Raw genomic sequence first — 24,620 nt, 5'->3', positions numbered from 1 at the left:
TGGGAAATAATCATTTAATGCTGGGCTTGATTTTGATAAGAATTATTTGACAATTCAAATACGTTTATAGCATTTGTTTATGTTACTGTTTTCTTTAGATGACATGTTTATGGCCTAATTAACACCTTTGATGGTCCTTAATCAGTTGATCACTTAACCTTGGGTTAATAAGTGTTGTCACAACGATTTACACGGGTCAATGTTTACTTTGAAATTTCCTTCAATCCAGACTAGTTGTAACCTTCTTTTCTAAAGGCTTTAATTTTTCGTGTTTTTTTTTTAGAGAACTCACGAACATCTTAATATTGCTCAAACCACGAATATTGATACCGACGAATTAAAGTACTTTCACAGTATGATCAACAATATGGTGGCCGATTTTGTTATTTTCGTATAAAAAATAAGGGCAGTCAATGACAAAGGTCTGAATTTGCTATTTATTTCACGAAGAACAAGTAAAACAAAGTCTTCCACGAGTTGTTTGTGGATTTCAACTTTCTGGCATTACGTTTTCTCCATGAAACTACGGTAAACATTGCAAATTGTGCCCAAGTTGTTGTATGGATATTTCCTCACAGATAATCTGCTGACTGACTGATTCTATTTGAATGAATTAATGTTGAAGATCATTAATGACCCATCTGATAAACAGATTACCTTTAACAACAGATTATGACATCAGTTGTAACCGTTGATTAGCTTGGGATCGTAAACAAAGTCATAAACTTTTCGCCAGGTTAAATTTAGTAATTAGCGGATCTTATCAATTAGAACAAAATAATATACAATCGATCTTCAAAATAGGCAGGGCGCCCTGGAAACTAAAAAAGGCACAGGGCAGCATTTGGGAAAGGGCGGGCGCTGCGCCCTCTGAAAATGGCCTAGCTAGAACACTGAACATCATAAAGGGACATTACTGAGAACAAAAACCCATATTGCACTTGATTTGAGTTTTGTGGTCATAAGTAATGTGTATAAGTTTCATAATGTTTGGCTGAGGCAAACTTAAGGTTATAAGCATTGTGTACAAGTTTCATAACATTTGGTTGAGGCAACATGTTAGAGAACGGAAATTAAACATTTTTTATTTTTTTCCATTTATAAAGGGGCATAACTCGAAAATGGTTACAGTGACCCCAAGTAAAATTCAAATTAATCTGTATTTTGTGGTAATAGTATAGTTATTGTGCATAAGTTTCATAATAATTGGTTGAGGCAAACTTAAAGTTTGAGAACAGAAACTAAAAACTTAGCAATTTTTCCATTTATAAAGGAGCATAACTCTAGAACCATTTAAGTGATGCTACCGAAATTCTAACTTGATCTGTGTTTTGGGGTCATAGGCAATTGTGTATAAGTTTCATAACATTTGATTTAGGCAAACTTGAGTGAGAGAACAGAAACTAAATTTTTAGCAATTTTTCAATTTATAGAGAAGCATTACTCTTAAACTGTTATACTGACGGTACCAAAATTCCAACTTGATCTGTGTTTTGTGGTAATAAGCATTGTGTATAAGTTTCATAACATTTGGTTTGGAAACCAATTTTAGGACGTACATACAGATGGAAAAGGGTAAAACTTAATCCCCAGTTGGGGCATTAAAACAATAAGTCTGAACATCTGACACAAATTCCTAAACCTGACCTAAGTATATCCTTAAAGTTAATTTGTGTTGTATTTATAAGGAACTTACTTCTTATTTTGAATGGAACCCCAACAAATGTATCGAATTTCTTTTGTCCTACAATATAAAAACAACATGAAATAATTTTTTGCATAGCTCTGATAATATTTCATTTCAAAGTGTTTCTAATTCATCAGAAACTAAGGTCCTTCTATTTATTAGCTGATTGGCAATCATACCATATGTCCTTTTTTATATGTTGTGTACAAGTTAACATTTTGTACAAATCATGATTAAAAAGTGCTTAGGTACAAATTTCAATTTGTACAAAATTTGACTAAAATTCACATAAATAATTTGTACAATACTTTATAGTAGGGAGTTTGTTATAAAATAGCATTGATACACACTATAGAATTATTCAATGATTTCACAATGAACCTTAATTAAAAATTATTAAAATAGTTTGGTATCATTTGTTTGATCATGTGCATGAATTATGGTATCGAAATTGCACAAAATCTTTTGCTTTCTAAATACATTTACATTTAAAAGTGCTGCACCCTCTTTGCATCAAATGTGATAGAATATTTGGTGGTTGAATCTGTTTCACTAATGATTTTTAGACAATATACAGACAATTTTTATCTTTCTATTAGAATGATCTACAGAAAATTGTGTTCCTTCAGTTTGTCATCATCAGACATGGTGGCCTATTTTCATGACTTAACAATAGAAAATTCAAAGGAATGCAAGAAAATTTGATGTCATAATTGCATTTTACATCTAATACATAATCATATATCATTTTGAAGGATCTTCAATGTTTGAAGGATCTTCAATGTTTGAAGGAAAACAATCAATTTTCTACGATGTTTTTTTTTAGAAGCATGAAAAGATCATCGCCACATATTATATACTTTTAAATGTGTGAGATCTCATACAGTAGTTTTTTAAAATATTATTTACCTCCAGTTTTCGATAAATCTTCTGCTGTGTTCATTATTTGACATATTACTATAAAAAAAAAGTAAAAGAAACCATAAGACAACACATATAATGATTTCTGGTTAATACAGAGCTCGAAATGTATGCATTGTACAGAGTTTTGTATATTGTTGAACTGAATTTTGACATCTAAATGTCTTTGCTAGCAGTGTCAAAATTTATTTTTCCCCTGGAAAATTTATTATAAACAATGTCATAATATCTGTTTCTGTTGGAACAATGTTGTATGCACTTTATTACATGGAAAAATATTTCAAAATATTTCTTTTACTCAGAAATTGTATTATGAAGGATCCATTAATTCCCCAAAACAGTACCAACTATTGTTTGTCTTTTTCCAGAATATGAACATAATATTTGCCATAATGATTGAAAGCTTGCTTTCTGTCTCAATGTTAAATTATGCATTCTTATTTATACTTTAGTTTCAATAATACAGGTCCTTCAAAAAAGCCAAACTATTAAAAACAAATATTTGAAACACATATCTGTCATTCTAAACATGATTTTGATACATTTTAAAAATAAAATGTGTTCAGCTCTGCAAATAGAACAATTATATCTTTATAACTATATTTACCTGCTATTGCTTGTTTTTTCGTCAGACCAAATTCTATATAAAAAAAAAAATAGAAGAAAAGATATGAAAACAAATATGATAATTTCTGGTCAATATATATACTTTATATATGTAAGTCTGAACAAATGACAACTCTACAACAGATCTATCCATTGGATCACCAGTGTAAGTGACACACAGCTGAAATACATATATTATATACATAAGGGAGTTCGCTTCTCAGTTTCAAAGTAATTAACTTTTCAAAACACTAGTTTATATAGATAGGGGGTTATTAAAGGAATCCAAAGAGCAAAAAAAATATATAGGTCGCTGTGCTTGTTTTCGAGATATATGCCATTGAAATTTTGGCGGGAAAATATTCTCTCTTGACTTTTCATAGCTTTATCATTGACAAGTTAAAGTTCTCAAAAACTGTTAAAAAGTAATTAAAATTTTATAAGACTTTTACAGATTGCTTATCATTATACATGTAAAAGATTTATAGAAAGAAAAATGGGGGTCACCGGGCAAATTTTTTCCAGGCATTCAAATGGATAAAACCAGAGGATTCCGAAAATCTGTCAAAAAATCCAAAACATGACAAGCCAGCTTCCATAATTACTGTTGATATTAACGTAACAAAGTTAAATCTGCAAAAAATTATACCAAAGGATGGATCTATCGCAGAGTTGTCCTTTAACCCTGTCTTTCATAAGGACGCCTTTTGATGCCTGTGTAGTGCCTCAGTTGAAATGTCTTACCTAAGAAAAAACTTTATCGGACATAATCAAATTTGTATCTAATATAAAAAGGATATTCATAAGAAAATCTGACTGGAATTTCGTTGATGAAATATTCGTTTTCACAATGCATTAATACTTTAAACCTGAAGATTTTTTTTATTGAAAAATTCCTATGTCAATCAAGTATGGAAAAATATAAATCAATGGAGGAAAGGGTTAAGACAGTTATTTAGCAAACCTGCAATCAATTCCATCTTCATGCCTAATATATCATGTTACAACTCTAGATTCTACTGACGTGGAACGGTAACACTAGGCCACTGAAAGTTGAATCATTAGTTCAATGTAGGTTTTTAAATGTGTGAGATCTTCTATTATAACCATGAAATAGTTTTTTATAGACATAGTTACCTTTAGTTTCTGGTAAAACTTCTGCTGTTTTCTGTATAACATTTGTTACTAGGAAAAAAAGTAAAAGAAAGCATAAGCATAATGGCTGTATAAATTACATCTTGCATATTTGTATAAAATAGATTGTACGACTACATCATTTGTAATATGATATTTGGTGGTGAAATCTGTTTCTCTAATGACAAAATATAGACAATTTCAATCCTTCTATTAGAATGATCTACAGAAAGTTGTGTTCCTTCAATATGACATCACCAGACATGGTGGCCTATTTTCATGACATCACAATAGAAAATTCAGAGGAATGCAGACATTTGATGACATTATTGAATTTTGACATCTAATACATAGTCATATATCATTTTGAAGGATGTTCAATGTGCAATGGAAAATAATCAATTTTCTACAATGTTTTTTTTTAAAGGCATGAAACGATCATCTGACACAACAATTTGTATGTTTTTAAATGTGTGTGATCTGTTTTTATAACCATACATTATATAAGGTTTGGCTGTAAACTGCTCTTTTGTCAGGTTGTTTTCTCTTTGAAACTTTCCCATTTCCATTCTCAATTTCATTTTTTTAAAGTTATATTTACCTTTAGTTTCTGGTAAAATGTCTGCTGGTTTCTGTATAAGATTTGTAACTATGGAAAAAAGAATTTAGAGAAAGGATAAAACAACAAATATGATGATTTCTGGTCAATACAGAGCTTGAAATGTATGCATTGTATAGAGTTTTGTTTATTGTTGAAATCTGTATGTTGATCCATAAATGTCTTTGCTTGCAGTGCCAACGTATATTTGTTCCCCTGGAAACTTTGTATATAAACAATGTCATAATATCTGTTTCTATTGGAACAAATATTCCATACCCTTTATTCCCTAAGGAACAAATACTGTAATATTTGTTCAATGGGTAAAAAATTACTGAATATTTTTATATTGGAACTTCTTTTATGAAGGATCTATTAATTCTTCCACAATTGTTTCTGTGAAGAATAGGAATACATTTTGTAGAACAGTATGGCAAAAAAATAATCGATTCCTGCATAATGATTTTAAGAAGAACAGGAGTAAAACAGTATGACAGATACATAATTAATATTTCAACAATTGATTTTGTGATGAATAGGAATAGAAAAGTATGGCAAACAAGTGAAACTGCGAGCTACTGCTCACTGATGATACCCCCGCCGCAAGTGGATAATATTAATAGTGTAAAAATATGGAAGTGTTCGGTAAACAGGAAGTTGTCGAGTGATGAATCTGAAAACGCATCACACGGTATAGCTGACTTATAAAAATCCTGAAACCAAATTTCAGAAATCCTTGTATTGTAGTTCCTGAGAAAAATGTGACGAAAATTTTTAACTTGGTTATCATGTGTAAAATCATACAAGTGTTCGGTAAACAGGAAGTTGTCGAGTGATGAATCTGAAAAAGCATCACACGGTATACCTGACTTATATAAATCCTGAAACCAAATTTCAGAAATCCTTGTATTGTAGTTCCTGAGAAAATGTGACGAAAATTTTCAACTTGGCTATCATGTGTAAAATCATACAAGTGTTCGGTAAACAGGAAGTTGTCGAGTGATGAATCTGAAAACGCATCACACGGTATAGCTGACTTATATAAATCCTGAAACCAAATTTCAGAAATCCTTGTATTGTAGTTCCTGAGAAAAATGTGACGAAAATTTTCAACTTGGCTATCATGTGTAAAATCAGACAAGTGTTCGGTAAACAGGAAGTTGTCAAGTGATGAATCTGAAAACGCATCACACGGTATGGCTGACATATATAAATGTTGATACCAAATTACAGAAAGGGTGGATGTGTAGTTCCTGAGAAAAATGTGACGAAAGTTTCATGGGACAGACTGACTGACGGACGGACGGACTGACAGACAGAGGTAAAACAGTATACCCCCCCTTTTTTAAAGCGGGGGTATAAAAAATACTCAATTCCTACACTATGTTTTTCTAGGAAAAACAGAAGTAGAACAGTTTGGTAGAAACATAATTAATTCTTCAACAATGGTTTTTGTTTAGAACAGGAATAGAAAAGTGCAGCATTTGTTTTTCAGAGGAATAGTATATCAGAAAAATAATTAAAATGTATTCAGCTCTGCTAATAGTAAAACAATTATATCTTTATAATTATATTTACCTTCTACTGCTGGTCTTTTCATCAGACTAAATTCTAAGTGAAAAAAAAAATAGAAGAAGAGATATGAAAACCAATACAATAATTTTCAGTCAATTACATATATAATTCATATGTAAGTCTAAACTAATGACAACTCAACTACAGATCCATCCATTGGATCACCAGTGAAGGTGATACACAGCTTAATACATAAATATATTTCATTTCATTTGAAATTGGGTCTTTCCTGTTTGCTATTCATAGTAAAAATATATAGATGGGAACTAGTTAACTAGTTCTGCAACAGTACATAATATTTATAAAGTTTGATTTTAGGTGCATATAAAGGCACGAGAATTGTTTTGGCTGTTTTTTATGAGTAGGTTTTTATGATACTACATAAAGTTTGACATTTAAATGTATTAGTGTTGAAGGTGAGCGCAGTTACGTCGAATTAAATTAGTTACATTCGTATATATATGTAGATGCTGCTATGTTTATGACATGTTTAGTCACTATAGTATATATTCTTTAAATTGAATAAACTCTGTGCTATAAATAAAATGATATAGTGTATTGCAAGAGAAAATAATATGTTACTGTAAGCAACTAAATATTATTGCTAACAGAACCATCTTTTGTATTTATAGTAAATTTGTTCTTGTTCTGAATATGCATACAATATTTTCATTTTGGTTTTAATGTCTCAATGGTGAATTCTACATTTTCATTTAATATTCATATATTAAACAACCTTATCATTTCTATTTGACAGTTCTTGTCCATTCGTTTTTGATGCGTTTTGTTATTTGATTTTGCCATGTGATTATGGACTTTCCGAATTGATTTTCCTCTGAGTTCAGTATTTTTGTGATTTTACTTTTTATCAAGGTCAACCTATATCAAAAATGCAAGCATACATTTGGCATTTCAAAAAACTAAAACAAATAGATATCAGAATGCAAGTTCATATATATATTACAAGTATTATGATAATCATCAAGTTGCATTATTTGCATTAATAAAACCTGTCAATAATTTCTCAATTTACAGTATATTATGAAAATTGACCATATATTTTGTCATAAATCCATTGTAATCTTCAATGATATGAGTAAGGTATAAATAATATCTTTCTGAAGTGCAGGATCAGATCAGTGTAACAGGTTTTATGTTTTAAATGTGTCAGCACTGCTATGAGCAAGGTATAAATAATATAATTCTGAAGTGCAGGATCAGAGCAGTGTTACAGGTTTTATGTTTTAAATGTGTGGGCACTGCTATGAGCAAGGTATAAATAATATCTTTCTGAAGTGCGGGATCAGAGTGCTGACATCTTCCATTTAAAAGTGCACCAACAACTACCTTGAAAATGATTTTTTTTTGTTAACTTTTTTAACTTTTGTTTTTGACAAATTAGTAGAAAATAAGGTACACTATCAAAATATGCAAAAAGAAAATTTATTCCCACAATAATAATCTTTTATTTAACAAATTAAAAAAATTGTTCCTAAAGTCATTTTTGACAGACATTTTGACAGAATTTATGACATTAGCAACAAATATAAATGAACATTTATGCCATTAAACTCTGATAGTTTTGCTTAAAGTTGAGTAAAGTTGTTTTTACTTCTATAGATAAGCTATATAACAATCCATCATAAATAGAGATTTTGGTACAAGAGAAAAAGATTGATTTTTGTATATTGCTAATGTCATTTTTTGACTGACAAATGCAGTGTTAATGTCAGCATTTGACGGACAAAAAGTTGCTAACATAAAATATTGACGGAATATTTTTTGCTAACTTAAAGTACTGACAGAACAATATTCAATAACATAAAATGTTGACGGATTGAAATTTGCTATCATAATATGTTACGGAATGCTCTTTGTTAACATAAAAGAGGTATAAAATGCTATTCGCAAGCATAAAATTCACAGCCGAAATGTCAAAAAGAAGGTTATGCTGAGGCGTAAAGCAATTAGCAACCAAACAATAGGAAGACAATCTCATACAACAACAAACAATTGACACTCAATACTAAAGAACTAAAGACAAAGACCCTGTAAAAATTGGGTGGCTTCAGATGAAGTCCATTTTTTTGGAACATATTTTTTTGTTCTTTATATCAAGAAATAAAATAACTTAATTTGCTAAGTACCGTATTAAAGAAGTTTTTGCAACTCATTTCACAAAAAATCTTACTTGAAAAAGTACTTCTAAATCGTTAACTTTTCAGTATAACTGAAAATCTATTTTAGTCGTAAAACTTTTGTGAAAAGAGCAACTGGTCTGAAAAAGCTTGTTAAATGTTACAGTCAAATCTTCCTCACAATCACTGGTTACTAAAAAGTTTTTAGCCTATAACATGTATAATACATATATTTAAAAAAAAATTCAGAACAAGATCTACTCAGTTTGCATTGAATCCAATTTAATGATATCATTATAACAAAAATTATTGACAGAAATTTGTTTTCTTCATTGTCCATGTAGTTAGTCAAAGATCTTCTGAGGCCCATTCTAAAAACTTCACCTGTAAAGAAAAAAAATTATTGACTAAAATCATTTGCATTTATAACTCTATATTTATATAAATTAATATCATTGATTAACGCAATATATAATTTGTCACTTGTTTTATAATTATCTAAACAGGAAGTAACATAGAAGCAATATACAATTTACTTACTATCTCACCTTATTTGCTATATATAGATAAAGCTAGCATTAGAACTATGGTTGCTACATGTACAACATTGGTTAAGTTAATATCCCAAGTCAGAAGCCTTTGTTAGTCTTGTATTATTTTAACTTTTAGTTTCTTGTGTATAATTTGGAGTTTAGTATGGTGTTCATTATCACTGAACCAGTATATATTTGTTTAGGGGCCAGCTTAAGGGTGCCTCCGGGTGCGAGAATTTCTCGTTGCATTGAAGACCTGTTGGTGACCTTCTGCTGTTGTCTGCTCTATGGTCGGGTTGTTGTCTCTTTGGCACATTCCCCATTTCCATTCTCAATTTTATGTATAGTTATGTGCTACTCTACTGATTAATCAATGATTTTGTAAACATATAGACAAAACATAAAGACTGATTAATCAATGATTTTGTAAACATATAGACAAAACATAAAGACTGATTAATCAATGATTTTGTAAACATATAGACAAAACATAAAGACTGATTAATCAATGATTTTGTAAACATATAGACAAAACATAAAGACTGATTAATCAATGATTTTGTAAACATATAGACAAAACATAAAGACTGATTAATCAATGATTTTGTAAACATATAGACAAAACTCGTCTTTTGTGTACCTGTTTTTTGTAAATTTGTTCTAATACAACAGTTTCTCGTGTTGACATGCATTTGTATCCTCCGTATTAAAAAAAGAGATATAGGGGTATGATAGCCAATGAGACAACTATCCACAAGAGTTCAAATCAGTGAAAATTGGCAATTATAGGTCAATGTACAGCCTTCAACAATGATAAAACCCCATACAGTATACTCAGTTATTGTGGATTCATTTATTTTTCGTGGATACCAAATTTCATGGTTTAACAAAAGTCTACATACAACCTTATAGAAAGTTTGTGACGCGGTTAACATTTAAATTTGTTTTTTACTTAGATACCCTCAAAATTTGGTATCCCATGAATAATAATGCATCCACAGTAGTCATCTTCTATAAAAAGCCCCATTTGGTTTTGTTGTTGGGTTGCTGTCTCATTGAAGTTTACAAAATGTACCCTACATCCGTTTTTCTTCCTAGTTAAATATGTATATCTAACCTCAGAATTCAAGACTTATATCAAGCAATGGTTTGCCTTCAGTATCCTCCAGATGGTCCAGGATTTCAGCCACTCCAACATTCCAGTTTTCTTCAGATTCTGACTCAGAGTCCATCACAACATCAATTTCCCGAATTGAGTTACCACAAAATGATTTGGTCTCGACAAATTTCTATCAAAATTGCAGCCATGTATGTGAGACCACATAATACAGATTTCATTCTCAAGACAAACGCTAATATCTCTTGGGAAAATGAAGCGGTTCAGATCTTCTCGAACCATTCCACTACCATAGAGGGAATACACTGATCTGACTTTTGATTTTAAAACAGATGCCAAACAAAACATCTGCCAAATCCCCATGTATCTGCCAGGTTTTACTATTTCCATGAGTTCTTTGCAATATATTCTTCTTTCAACTGCTGGTGTTAAGACTGGGGATGGATCAAATTCATCAGAGTACTGAGCATACAAAGATGTATGGTTTTTGCCAGATAATTGCCCGGAACCCTTGCTTAACAAGAATGTGTCCATAGTACACGTTTGCCCCACTCGCTCTATCATTTTCTATGTTCAGGGGACCGTGAAATTGGGGTCAAAACTTTAATTTGGAATTAAAATTAGAAAGATCATATCATAGGAAACATGTGTATTAAGTTTCAAGTTGATGTAACTTTAACTTCATCAAAAACTACCTTGACCAAAAACTTAAACCTGAGCTTCACACTATCATTTTCTATGTTGAGTGGACCATGAAATTGGGGTCAAAACTATAATTTGGCATTTAAATTAGAAAGATCATATCATGGGGAACATGTGTACTAAGTTTCAAGTTGATTGGACTTCAACTTCATAGCTGGAGTGTCCTATTGTAGTTATTACATATTGAACATTCAACATTAATACACTGGAACTTATGAAAGTGCTCGTTGTCAGATTTGCTGCATAAAAGTACATGTATATCCAAAATATCCTTTTCACCTGTTTTCTTTTTGCTGGAATCTTTCACAGTCCTGCTAAATACCAAAAGTTTGTATCTGATGTTGACAGTATACGTACATTTTTAGGTCTTAGGCTAACAGGCTTTGCATGATTTTCTGCCAGGTACCGTATTTTAAATGAGCTGCTTTCACGGAAATTTGCATACCATACCCAGGGCAATCTTTGGTAGCAAATTTTTTTTTGAGGTAGTATCCTTGCGATATCTTCTCTTTTGTAAAAGTTCTGTTTGCGCTCTTTACCCACTATGGTACCATTTCTTTTCCCCAACTTTGAAATAACTCTAGTAACTGTTCTTTTATTAAGTTTCAATGTTCTACTCAAAAATCGTTTGCTTTCATCAACAAGGGACTTAGCAATTGTTTAAAGGGCAGTTTTGCCCTCTGAAGATCTATTGAGGTCTGTAGGGATGCCATTCAATCTAATTCTACTAGTTTTGATTCCAATTTTTTCCATCAATCTCCTCTTCCCTTGGAGTGGTGTTTTGCACAAAATTCTTTACAATTTTGGCAAATTTTATTGGTGTTCTGGGCAATGCAGTTCTTACCTTTGTAGTTACGTTCCATTCTGTTTGTTTTGAACTGAATGCATTAATACTAGCTTGCTTACCTCTTTTATTGATCTTGGAATCAGCATCTTCCCCTTTATGTTTTCTTTTTACAGCTTTCCTTTCTCTGTCTTTTTTTCGTATCCAATCTAATCTTTTTTTATCACGATTGTATTGCTGTCGACTTTTTATTGCATTTCTGGTTTGTGTATCTGCAACTTTCTTTTTTTTCCATGGTTTCCAGTTTATATTCTCTGATTTCTTTCTTTCAATGTAATTAGTTTGCCTTTGCCTTTGTTGTTCTAATTGTCGATGTTTTTGTTTTTTTGCTTCATCAGATGGTTGTTTTTTCTTCAATTCTTTTTTTAGATTTTCTCTAGTTTTTTTGGCTCTTTGGCGTTGTTTTTCAAGATAATTTAAATATTTTAGAGGATTTTCTTCTTTCAGTTTTAGTCTATATTGCGCAGATTTACCTTTAACTTTCACAAGATCCCCCATGTCAATTAAAGAAGTACCTAAAAATATATATATATACAGGTGTAGAATGTTGCCATTGTTGGTCTCTGCTCTAGAGTTGTCTAATTGGCAATCATACCACATCTTATGTTTGTATATGAGTAGAAGGTGGTGTTTCATCTCACCATCAAGCAAATAAAACTTTATTTTTTTTTAGGCATTATGGAACCCAACATTTTACTTAAGTATTCTTAATTGCCTTGAAGACTCAGGGGTGGGTCCAGCCATTTAAAAAAGGGGAGATTCAAACCACATGTATGTCCCCATTCAAATGCATTGATCATCAAACAAAGGGGTTCAACTCCCACTGGATCTGCCACTGAGGCTTGATACTTTTTTTTAGCATATTTAATTCTGGTTCCCCTCCCCATGTTTCTGTTGAACGGTATCTAACTGTGCAGGGTATTTAAATTATTATTAATTATTGAACACATTCCATTTACTTTTAGATTGCCTGAAGTTCAATAAAATTTGTCAAATGAGAATATCGTTTTGACCATTTATTTCTGTTAGTCTGTTAGAAAAATGGCTGTCTGTCATATTAAAATGATAGCAAAAGAATTTCTGTCAAATTCTGACGAATGAACGAGTAATGTCCGTCAAAATATGACAATCGCCAAAAAACATCTGTCAAAATTTGACGATCACAAAATAAAGATCTGTCAAAATTTGCCGATCGCAAAATTAAGATCTGTCAAAATTTGCCGATCGCAATCACAAATCATTCCCCATGTGCTTCCAAGGCGATTTAAGCACGTTTATTTCTTAAAAATGTATACAGCATGGTATGTGTAAAATTATCGGTTACAGGAATTGTTAGAAATGATATTTTTAATAACATGTTTCAATCGTCATTATTTGCTAACGTCAAAAAATATTGACAGACAGATGAAAAATAAAAAGTTTACTGCTTACCTGTTGATGTTGACAATCACCGCCCATGAATTTCGTTGTGTGACGTATTTTTGAAGCGCCTCAAGCGGCAATTGTTTTATTATTGCACTGAATGATACCGAAAGTCAAAGTTGAACATTGCTAACGTCAGTCCTTAACTTTGACAGAAAAGACGATCGCAAAATTATTTATGTTGATATACTGCCAACAAAAATATATGGTTCAACTGATGCGTATTTATAGTCTTTGTGGTCGTTTATTTTTGAAACAGGAATCAGCAGGAATAGTTATTTATAAATAGCCAACTTTTCATGTGTGTTTAAAAAAGATTGCTAACGTCAAAATTGCTGACAGAACGGTTGTTTTGAAAAGATGGATTTTCAAATAAAAAAATTGACATATTCATGACACGTGATTCCAAGGGGGGGGGGGGGGGGAGGTAGCTTCCTATTATTGGGTATACGGGGATGTGCCAAAAATATGGGTCATAATTTTTTCGAGATTTTATATAAAAATGACCCTCCTTTTTAATGACATCCTATATTAAAATGCATTTACGTTTGATAACTGTATATTGATTTGGGGTATGATCTACACACCAATCCAACAATCCATGCGTATATATAACAATAAAATATATGTGCACCAAACGATGTCAATTCATATATAAAAACTTAAGGGTAGCTGGTATATTTATGAATTAATAGTGATGATGAGTTAGTGCTTATATATATAAATATTGTATATAAGTATAGGTCATTCTTTCTTAAATATTTATATAACTATAGGTACTGAATTTCAGTGAATTTTATATTAAAATGGGTACGTTTTTTGAGACAAAAATGGCACACCACTACCAAAAAAAAAAATCGAATTTACTCCCCCCCCCCCCCCCCCCCCCCCCCCCGTGATTCATGATCATCCAGTGATTAAAAAGAACCATTATTGATTGGTTGACATGTGAAGAAATATACTGTAACCATGAATAGTCGTAATTTTAATAGGTTACAGACAGTTGTTAACCTCAAAAACGACCTCATAAATTACGGTAGCGCAATTCCGTCAAAGTTGTTGCGAATTCAACATAATTTTATCTAATAAATTGTAAATAATTACTATTTTAAAGTAATTTTTTATTGTTCAATATGTCACACACAAATCCCCAAACACTCTGGGAATGTTTATTGGAATTGTAATTAGTTTATTCCAGTCCATTTAGATATTTGATGGACACTGGTGCACTTTTAAATGGAAGATGTCTCGTATAAATAATATCTTTGTGAAGTGCAGGATCAGAGCAGTGTTATAAGTTTTATGTTTTTAAATGTGTGGGCACTGCTATAAGCAAGGTATACATAATATCTTTCTGAAATGCAGGATCAGGGCAGTGTTACGGGTTATATGTTTTAAATGTGTCAGCACTGCTATGAGCAAGGTATACATAATATCTTTCTGAAGTGCAGGATCAGAGCAGTGTTACGGGTTATATGTTTTAAATGTGTCAGCACTGCTATGAGCAAGGTATACATAATATCTTTCTGAAGTGCAGGATCAGAGCAGTGTTACGGGTTATATGTTTTAAATGTGTCAGGACTGCTATGAGCAAGGTATACATAATATCTTTCTGAAGTGCAGGATCAGAGCAGTGTTACAGGTTATATGTTTTAAATGTGTCAGGACAGTATCTTCACTTTTCTATGATTATATTTACCTTCAGATTCTAAATGTGTATCTTTTCTTTTTCTTTTCTTATGATTTAGCATATCTGATTTAAAAAAGCAAAAAAGAAGATTATTATAGTATGTTTATTTCTTGGTAATTTGTAGATTGACATATCGTATAGACATTTATTATAAAATATTGTTTTTTACTTCTTACTTTGTGCTTGTTTAAAAAGGGGAATGCTGATTGCGTAAGTCTATATATAACAGCACATGTTTTACGTAATAAACTTTTTTCTTGGTATCATTATTTAAAATTCATATATCAGAACAAAATCTGTATTAGCATTTGCTAATAATTACGTACATTAAAGCAAATAAGTTCAAAGGGGCCCAACTCCTAGAAAAACTAGATGCGCCAACAAAAATATATGGTTCAACTGATGTGTATTTAAAGTCTTTGTGGTCGTTTATTTTTGAAACAGAAATCAGCAGGAATAGTTATATTTATAAATAGCCAACTTTTCACGTGTGTTTAAAAAAGATTGCTAACGTCAAAAATGCTGACAGAACGGTTGTTTTGAAAAGATCGATTTTCACATAAAAAAATTGACATATTTATGATCATCCAGTGATTAAAAAGAACCATTATTGATTGGTTGACATGTGAAGAAATATACTGTAACCATGAATAGTCGTAATTTTAATAGGTTACAGACAGTTGTTGACCTCAAATACGTCCTCACAAATTACGGTAGCGCAATTCCGTCAAAGTTGTTGCGAATTCAACATAATTTTATCTAATAAATTGTAAATAATTACTCATATTCTTTTTGAAGTTATTTTTTATTGTTCAATATGTCACACACAAATCCCCAAACATTCTGGGAATGTTTATTGGAATTGTAATTAGTTTATTCCAGCCCATTTAGATATTTGACGGACACTGGTGCACTTTTAAATGGAAGATGTCTCGTATAAATAAAATCTTTGTGCAGTGCAGGATCAGAGCAGTGTTATAAGTTTTATGTTTTAAATGTGTCAGCACTGCTATGAGCAAGGTATACATAATATCTTTCTGAAATGCAGGATCAGGGCAGTGTTACGGGTTATATGTTTTAAATGTGTCAGCACTGCTATGAGCAAGGTATACATAATATCTTTCTGAAATGCAGGATCAGGGCAGTGTTACGGGTTATATGTTTTAAATGTGTCAGCACTGCTATGAGCAAGGTATACATAATATCTTTCTGAAGTGCAGGATCAGAGCAGTGTTACGGGTTATATTTTTTAAATGTGTCAGCACTGCTATGAGCAAGGTATACATAATATCTTTCTGAAATGCAGGATCAGGGCAGTGTTACGGGTTATATGTTTTAAATGTGTCAGCACTGCTATGAGCAAGGTATACATAATATCTTTCTGAAGTGGAGGATCAGAGCAGTGTTACGGGTTATATTTTTTAAATGTGTCAGCACTGCTATGACCAAGGTATACATAATATCTTTTTGAAGTGCAGGATCAGAGCAGTGTTACGGGTTATATGTTTTAAATGTGTCAGGACAGTATCTTCACTTTTCTATGATTATATTTACCTTCAGATTCTGAATGTGTATCTTTTCTTTTTCTTTTCTTATGATTTAGCATATCTGATTTAAAAAAGCAAAAAAGAAGATTATTATAGTATGTTTATTTCTTGGTAATTTGTAGATTGACATATCGTATAGACATTTACTATAAAATATTGTTTTTTACTTCTTACTTTGTGCTTGTTTAAAAAGGGGAATGCTGATTGCGTAAGTCTATATATAACAGCACATGTTTTACCTGATAAATTTTTTTCTTGGTATCATAATTTAAAATTCATATATCAGAACAAAATCTGTATTAGCATTTGCTAATAATTATGTACATAAAAGCAAATAAGTTCAAAGGGGCCCCAACTCCTAGAAAAACTAGATGCGTCAAAGCAACACGAATGGCCCCGTCTCAAAAAGTTGAAAAATCTGCAATTATAATAACACATGTGGATACAAACATTATGGTATTGTCTTACATATCATAAACCAGCTCAACATCTAGAGGTGTATAGAAAAAAAATTAATATAACTGTGATTTTTAACAATTTTCAAAGTTGTTAACCCTTAATTTTAACAAAAATTAGCGTAGCAAAATGAAACTTCAACTTGATCTGTAAGTCATCATGGTTAGCTCACATACCCAAATTACATCATGGGTAACTCACATACCAAAAATCAGCCCAATATCTAAAGGTATTTAGAAAAAAACTCTGCATAATGGTATGTTGTGGAATGACGTAATTACAGAATTTCGGAATTTCGGACAAGGGTAAAACTGTATGGCCATTAAAAATGAATCGTAATTTCTTGTCGATATGCACATCTACATATTATGTCCTTATTATCTAAAAAGGTTTTGTGAAATTCTGTTGTGTGGTTTCAGAGGAGTTGCGATGAAAAACTGTTGCAGTAGTACATTAAAGCAAATAAGTTCAAAGGGGCGTAACTCCTAGAAAAAATATTGAATTGTAATTTCCTATCAATTTGCACATCTACATATTATGTCCTTATTATCTAAAAAGGTTTCATGAAATTCTGTTGTGTGGTTTGAGAGGAGTTGCGATGACAAGAAACAGGACTGATGGACTGACGAACGGACTGGGACAGATTGACAAGTCAAAAACATTATACCCTCCGCAACTTCGTTGCATGGGGTATAAAATGCTTCCTTGACTATATACCTGCATTTATCTATATTTACCTGTAAAATGACGCAAATGAAAAGTTTTATTAATGGCACAAATAAAATGCAAATACATGCAATTGATTATAATTGCTAACAAAAATGACTGTTAGAAAAACAATGACACAAATTTTGACAATGGTGTGGATCATTTGATGAATGCGGAAGATAATTTAACAATGGTAGGGATCCTTAATTTGATGGTGGCAGAAGATATCTAAAAGATGGTGGTGCACCATCATAAAACAGGTCATGGAGACCCCTGGTTTAATTCAAGAGTAATTAATTGTCCAGACAGGCATTTAGGGGAGTAAAAGTTATACTTCATATATTAATTTAATTGTCCATTGTGAATGACATTTATATTTAATCTCGCTATGTTCATTTGACAAAGATCTGCACTTTAAACAATTAAATTTTCTCAAATACATTTAATATCAAAATATAAAATATTGCATTTTTTGAATGGATTCTATTAATATTCTTTTATCATCAAAAAGACTAAGTTTTCAACAGTTTTGATACCAAAAGTAAGTGATAAAAAAGTTTCTACCACTCCTGACACTGAAAAGTCCTCATGAATGTAAATCAGGAAAAGTGCTTCCAAGGAATATAATTTATAAAGTAGTTTTCAAAGTTGTCTAAAAAATATTGTGTTCAATATTTATTTCTGTAAAAAAATCGCAACAATTAATAAATGAAACTTAATAAAAAGTTTATACCAAAAAAACTTCTTTATTCAATCAATGTTAAACATTACATTTGTGTTAATTTTCTTTAAAACTGAAACCAGAAACAACAAATTGCAATCATTTTTCTTCCAATATTTATGATTATGTGATTACTTGGACACCCCATGGGGGCCTCTCAACACCATACCGTCTGCAGAAATGTAAATAAAGACCATACCTGGCAATACTGTGACTTCTGTTAATTTGTTTGTCTGAGTTGTATTTTGCATAGTCTGGTGTTGATCCCTTTCATTAACTGATTTTAAAGGCAATGATACAAAATTATTGTGCAGACTTTGGATCTGTCCTCCAGCTATCTGATTTGGTTGTCTGTAATAAAGATGGGTTTTGTCTGCAACACTTTGGTAGGTTTAATTTATTTTACTGTTCTTTTGCTTACTACTGTTTGTAGTGAAGAAATTTCTCCCCAGTGCTTGTTTTGACAGAATGAAAGTATTTTATATTGCAGATATAAAGCCTACTAAGGCTATCTGGTGTTCAGTAGTTGTCGTTTGTAACAGTGAGATGTGGTTCATAAGTGTTCCTCTTTTATTATATGGATTAGACTGTTCTTCCAATTTGAATGGTTTTACACCAGTCATTTTTTTTGGCCCTTTATAGCTTGCTGTTCGGTGTGAGCCGAGGCTCTGTGTTGAAGACCGTACTTTGACCTATAATGGTTTACTTTTATAAATTGTGGCTTGGATGGAGAGTTGTGTCATTGGCACTCATACCACATCTTCTATATATCTATCATATGAAGAATGCTACTAACATTCAGGAAGCTCTGTTTTGTAGTTCCTTTGAGAACTTTGAAGAGAAATTTGTGGTATGTATGGATAGAAGTAAATCTGTATCCCCCCTCTTTTCCCTAATGAGTGGGAATATTATAATTTTGATAACAATGTGTTATGATGGCTGGTTCATGTGGTTTTTAACCAATAAAGGATCATAGATTTATTCTTACAAGGAAAAAAAGAATGATAATTAAATATAATAAGAAAATATTTTAATGATTTTTGTGGAGACTTGACATTTCTTTCAAACATTACACAGTACTGTTGAAAATTTTATGATCTATTTTATAATTTTGTAAATTTCATGCAAAACTGATTTGAATACCTGCAAATAAAATTTAATGTAAAATGTATTGGATCTAAACACAGGTGTTAAATTGGGCTTCCTCTATAATGCTTTACTTTTCTTATTATAAAAGTGCTATAGATTTGATTGACATCTTCATAGATCATGATAATTTTCGTCACATAAACTGATGATTGCAGTACCTTTCTTTTACATAACTTTGTAAGTTACTATTATTGCCTCAATGTGTATTGTAAGTTACTTTTTGCATATGATATCATTAAAGTGCATACCTCAGACAGAGTTTTAATTGCACTTTACCATCTTTCATTTCTAATACTGGTGTTATCATCTGACTTAATGCAGCACCTAAAAGAAAAAGTTAAAATCTTTAAATAAACCATCCCATTACTTAAATTAAATGGATAACTGGAGATAGTTGTAATTGTAATTGCCATTTTCATTTTGTTAAGTATGCCTGAATATTTGTAAATTAATAATATTTTGTTTAGACTAATACTTTTTTTTACCTTTTAAACTAACAAGTGGTAAGTCTTAATTCAAAACCATATACTAGAAGAATGACAAGAATTACTCCCATGGAACTGATGGCCGAGTTTATACTTCTACGAATAACTAGATATGACTCATTTACAGTAGTAACATGATGGGTGTTATCAGTGGTGAGGAACTGCAGACCTTTACAGTGTACTGTGCATTTATTATTGCGATTTTATCATTTTAGACTAAAATATGATTTTAATTTTTGCGATATGTAGAAAAATCCTATTTAATTCAAATAAGATTTGAAATGCAAGTTAAAATTATAGCGATTATTACCCTGTCGCAGTTTTCACAATAATAAAAACATCGCAATAATTTCTGAATTAAAAGTACTAAATTCACCTGTGAATTTGATAAAATTTGGATACTAGACCATTAAACTGTAAGTGTTGCTGTCCTATTTTGCATTTGCAGTCTAATAAAATCATATTTAAGTAAGTTTGTAACAAGAATCATATCTATATGTATCTATGTATACTCTGTTTGTTTTTATAGGTTTCATGCATATGTTGTTCAGGCTTTGATTTTCTGATTGGTGTTTTGTGAATTGCTACTTGAAATAGGTTTATTTAACTGATTTTTATAGTTTGGATTATGTTGTACTGTTACACCACTGTCCCAGGTTAAGAGTGGCTTTGGTGCCAGCAAACCTGTTTAACCTGGCCACATTCTTTAAGTGCCTGTCCAAACTGTTTTTCCGTTTTTATAGCACATAATTCTCTATCCAGTAAACCCCAGATCATCATATAAGAAATCATAATATAAAAACCTTGTAAAAGTTGCTGTGAATTGTTGACATTGGTCTGTTCCATTATTCCTTGCATCTGCAATGTATTTTGTTGTTGCACAAATTTGACTATACTAACTGGCTGATTGTTGATATTTTGGTAGTTAGCAGTACCAGTTGGTTTGGCTAATCCCTGCGATACATGTCTAAATTGAAACCCAACGTTGTTTTCACTCGTTGTGCCAAACTGGACATTTTCATCTATAGGTACCGATATTCTCTCATTTTTAACTGGTCCACCGGAAAAGTGTATATTTTCAGAGGCATCTGTACTCTCAGTTTTCACTGGTCCAGCAGAAAAGTGGATATTTTCAGACGCAACTGTACTCTCAACTTTTACTTGTGCTAAACTGGAAGTGGCCATGTTTTCCTCAACTGGATTTGCTCTACTAGTAATTAGATGTTGAGGCATACATGATTGTTGTGAATTATTTTCTGCCAAGGAAGTAAAATGCGTTTCTGACGGTCCATAGGACTGTCCATGTAAAAATGTATTCGATGCATTCAGGTGTGACGCAGTGGAATAAACCGTTGACATTGGTGATGTATTCTGATCTGCACCTTGTGGATTATATATAAACAACTTATGTGGTATGCCATTTATCATTACTATAGAAGGTTCTGTTGAAAGTCCTGGAACATGTGGAACAGTATCTAAAGTATTGGGAGCATTATTCAAGGTATATCTAGGGACAGTACCCTGAGTCGGATTCTGAGGAAGATGGTTTAAAACATCAGAATTTCCAGGCATGACAGAGGGTTTGAATTCTGTTGGAACTGAATTCTCAATATTGAAATGAGGAAGAACATTTTGATTTAAAATATCAGAATTTCCAGGTGTGATAGAGGGTTTAAATTCTGTTGGAACTGAATTATTAAATTCAGAATGAGGAAGAACATTTTCAGATGTAAAATCCTCTTGTGGTGATACTGCAGTCCTGCCATCATTGTTAGCTAGCAATAATCTTGGCACTGGAGATTCTTTTGAAACAACTGGCACTTTTTGAGACTGAAGTCCAGGTTCTTGGTGCATAACATTGACAACGTTCGTAACTCTTTCAGCTGTATTCAGGTAAGACGCAATGGAAGTCAGTTTTTCTCTTGGTTCTGTTGACCTAAATATAAAATTGAAATACTGTAAATTCAGAAATTATTGCAATGTTTTTATTAATGTGAATAATGCGACTCAGTGAGTATCACAATAATAAGAACTCACATTTTGATAACTAAACATGAGATCTGTATATAATTTTTTTCTTAAATTGCAATAATTAAAATTGCATTCTTGTCCATTTTTGAATAATCGCAATAATATATGCACGCAATAATTTCAGAATTTACAGTAAAGCTGAGTTAATACATTATTACAACTTGTGCTTAATTCTACAAAATAATCGCAACAATCTAATATATTAGTTAAATTGTTCTAAAAGTAAAAATTTTACATAGATGTAATTTAATGACATGTAATTTGACGATTTAAAAGCAGAGGGCTATGGAGAACTATAGAAACATTTAAATATATACTTAGGTCAGGTTTAGGAATTAGTGTCAGATGTTTGGACTTCTTGTTTTTTTCCCTGTGAATAGGGTAAAATATTTACCCCATATATATCACCCATTTTTCTTTTCATATAAGACTTCAATAGCTCATATAAGATCATTTACGAAATTAAGCAGATTATAAATTTCTATTATATTGATTTGAGACCAAAATACTACATACAAATATAAAGGAGTATGTCCTATTCAGCCTGCCCACTATTTGTAACAAATCTCATATCTAGAAAATGATTTCTGTAACCTATAGCTCTTCTGAATTGTAGCATCAATTCTAAATTCTAGATTTTTTTAAATTTCACTTAAGGAGGCTCGAGGGTATAAAAATTTCAGAAAAAAATCAAACATTTGTTTTTCATTACAAATTTTATTTATTTCCTTTTGTAGTTGTTACTTTATCATATGGTACAACAATCATTCAAAACAATCAATTCGAGTTGGCCCCAGATGACTTTCAAAATGTATTCATCTGTTGTTATTTATGTATTATTGTCATTTTGTTTATTTTCTTTAGTTACATCTTCTGACATCAGACTCGGACTTCTCTTGAATTGAATTTTAAATGTGCGTATTGTTATGCATTTACTTTTCTACATTGGCTAGAGGTATAGGGGGAGGGTTGAGATCTCATAAACATGTTTAACCCCGCCACATTTTTGCGCCTGTCCCAAGTCAGGAGCCTCTGGCCTTTGTAAGTCTTGTATTTTTTTAATTTTAGTTTCTTGTGTACAATTCGGAAATTAGTATGGCGTTCATTATCACTGAACTAGTATATATTTGTTTAGGGGCCAGCTGCAGGACACCTCCAGGTGCGGGAATGTCTCGCTACATTGAAGACCTGTTAGTGACCTTCTGCTGTTGTTTTTTCTATGGTCGGGCTGTTGTCTCTTTGACACATTCCCCATTTCCATTCTCAATTTTATCATTGAAAAAGTTCCAAATTATCTCCCTTTGGTGGAAAAATGCCATTTGTTGGCTCTAAAATTGAAATATCTTTTTCAACTCTCGGTGACCTATCTTTTTTAATAAAATTTCCATATAAGCTGTACTTAAACTAAATTATTGTAAAATTTTAGCGATTTCTGTAATAAATTTCTTCTTTTTATTTCGATATTACCTTTATTTCTCCTATTACTTCAACAGAAAAAACCCGCCTTTACAAAAATGTATGCTTCTTTCGAAGGCAGATTGTGAGCGCAAATGAACAGTGACCCCACTTTTTTATTTTATTTTTCTATTAACTATAAGATAAAGTTCATTTATAGAAAAATATAGAGAAATCCTATATAAATGATTTAGACCTGCGAACCCCCTTAAGTACATACTTATAGGATAAAATTATTCTGACTTACAGCATCCATTCTAAATTCTAGATTTTTTCAATTTCACTTAAGTACATCCTCATAAGATATAATGGTTAATAAAAGTATATCTAGTTCTAGCTTTCATATTTTTGTTATCATTCATTTCTTATCTTTTTTTATTTTTAATGATGAATTATTCCATACCTCACGGAATCTTGTCCATCTCTTGATATATCTTGATGTGGTGTATCCAACAGACCGTGAAATTTAGACTTTGGTAAAGCCAGATTTTCTTTTGAATTAATGCTCTGTTGAGCTGACGGTATTTTTTCTTGTGCTGTTGATGAATTCTTTGACTCAGCATGCCTTGCTTCTATAAGCACTGCCAATATAGAATTCAAATAATGTTTAAATATTGCATTTTAAATTGTAATTTCTTTCAATATTTCACTTTTATATTAGGTTGTAAGCAAATGGCATCATAAAGTTACCTTTTAACCTTTGAAAAAATAATAATAAACAAGTACTGTAAATTCAGATACAATGTATTACTGCAAGGTTTTTATTAGGGTAAATAATGTGACTGTGAGTGTGGCAATAATATGAACTTCCATTCTACTTATAAGAGACTGCACATATTTTTGAGTTCAATACTGTGGATCCATTTATTTTCGTGGGTACCAATTTTTGTGGTTTTAGGAAAACTTGCATATTCATGTATATCTTATTTCATGGTTTTGTCAAAGTTCGCCTACATTCCTTAAGAAAAATTGAAATTCGTTGATCATTTAAACTCATGGTTCCCTTGTTCCCAAGAAATCCACGAAAATTGGTATCCAACGAATATTAATGAATCCACAATAATAAAAATTTCATGGAAAACACCTCCACTTGTCAATATA

At 31.4% G+C, this 24,620-nt stretch overlaps 1 protein-coding gene across 10 annotated transcripts in view; it reads right to left on the bottom strand.

Moving 5' to 3' along the window:
- Nucleotides 1-24,620, bottom strand: part of LOC139489786 (uncharacterized) — a 54,085-nt gene that overhangs the window by 5,809 nt on the left and 23,656 nt on the right. For 3 of the 10 annotated variants that reach the window (XM_071276618.1, XM_071276622.1, XM_071276619.1), the window contains 13 exons: nucleotides 23,923-24,100; nucleotides 20,837-21,969; nucleotides 19,797-19,872; nucleotides 18,599-18,750; nucleotides 16,522-16,575; nucleotides 14,977-15,030; nucleotides 11,918-12,370; nucleotides 6,525-6,557; nucleotides 4,950-4,997; nucleotides 4,352-4,399; nucleotides 3,216-3,248; nucleotides 2,597-2,644; nucleotides 1,697-1,744 (listed from right to left, as the gene is read on the bottom strand). In XM_071276618.1, coding sequence (XP_071132719.1) covers nucleotides 1,697-1,744; nucleotides 2,597-2,644; nucleotides 3,216-3,248; nucleotides 4,352-4,399; nucleotides 4,950-4,997; nucleotides 6,525-6,557; nucleotides 11,918-12,370; nucleotides 14,977-15,030; nucleotides 16,522-16,575; nucleotides 18,599-18,750; nucleotides 19,797-19,872; nucleotides 20,837-21,969; nucleotides 23,923-24,100 — 2,358 coding nt within the window. The remainder of the gene's footprint in view (nucleotides 1-1,696; nucleotides 1,745-2,596; nucleotides 2,645-3,215; nucleotides 3,249-4,351; nucleotides 4,400-4,949; nucleotides 4,998-6,524; nucleotides 6,558-11,917; nucleotides 12,371-14,976; nucleotides 15,031-16,521; nucleotides 16,576-18,598; nucleotides 18,751-19,796; nucleotides 19,873-20,836; nucleotides 21,970-23,922; nucleotides 24,101-24,620) is intronic. The other 7 variants (XM_071276625.1, XM_071276626.1, XM_071276627.1 and 4 more) reach the window with 5 other exon arrangements.

Source organism: Mytilus edulis, chromosome 9, assembly GCF_963676685.1.
Source record: "Mytilus edulis chromosome 9, xbMytEdul2.2, whole genome shotgun sequence".
In the NCBI taxonomy this organism is placed as follows: Eukaryota; Metazoa; Mollusca; class Bivalvia; order Mytilida; family Mytilidae; genus Mytilus; species Mytilus edulis.
The sequence above is the reverse complement of the archived record's forward strand: the minus strand, read 5'-3'. Positions and strand labels throughout refer to the sequence as shown.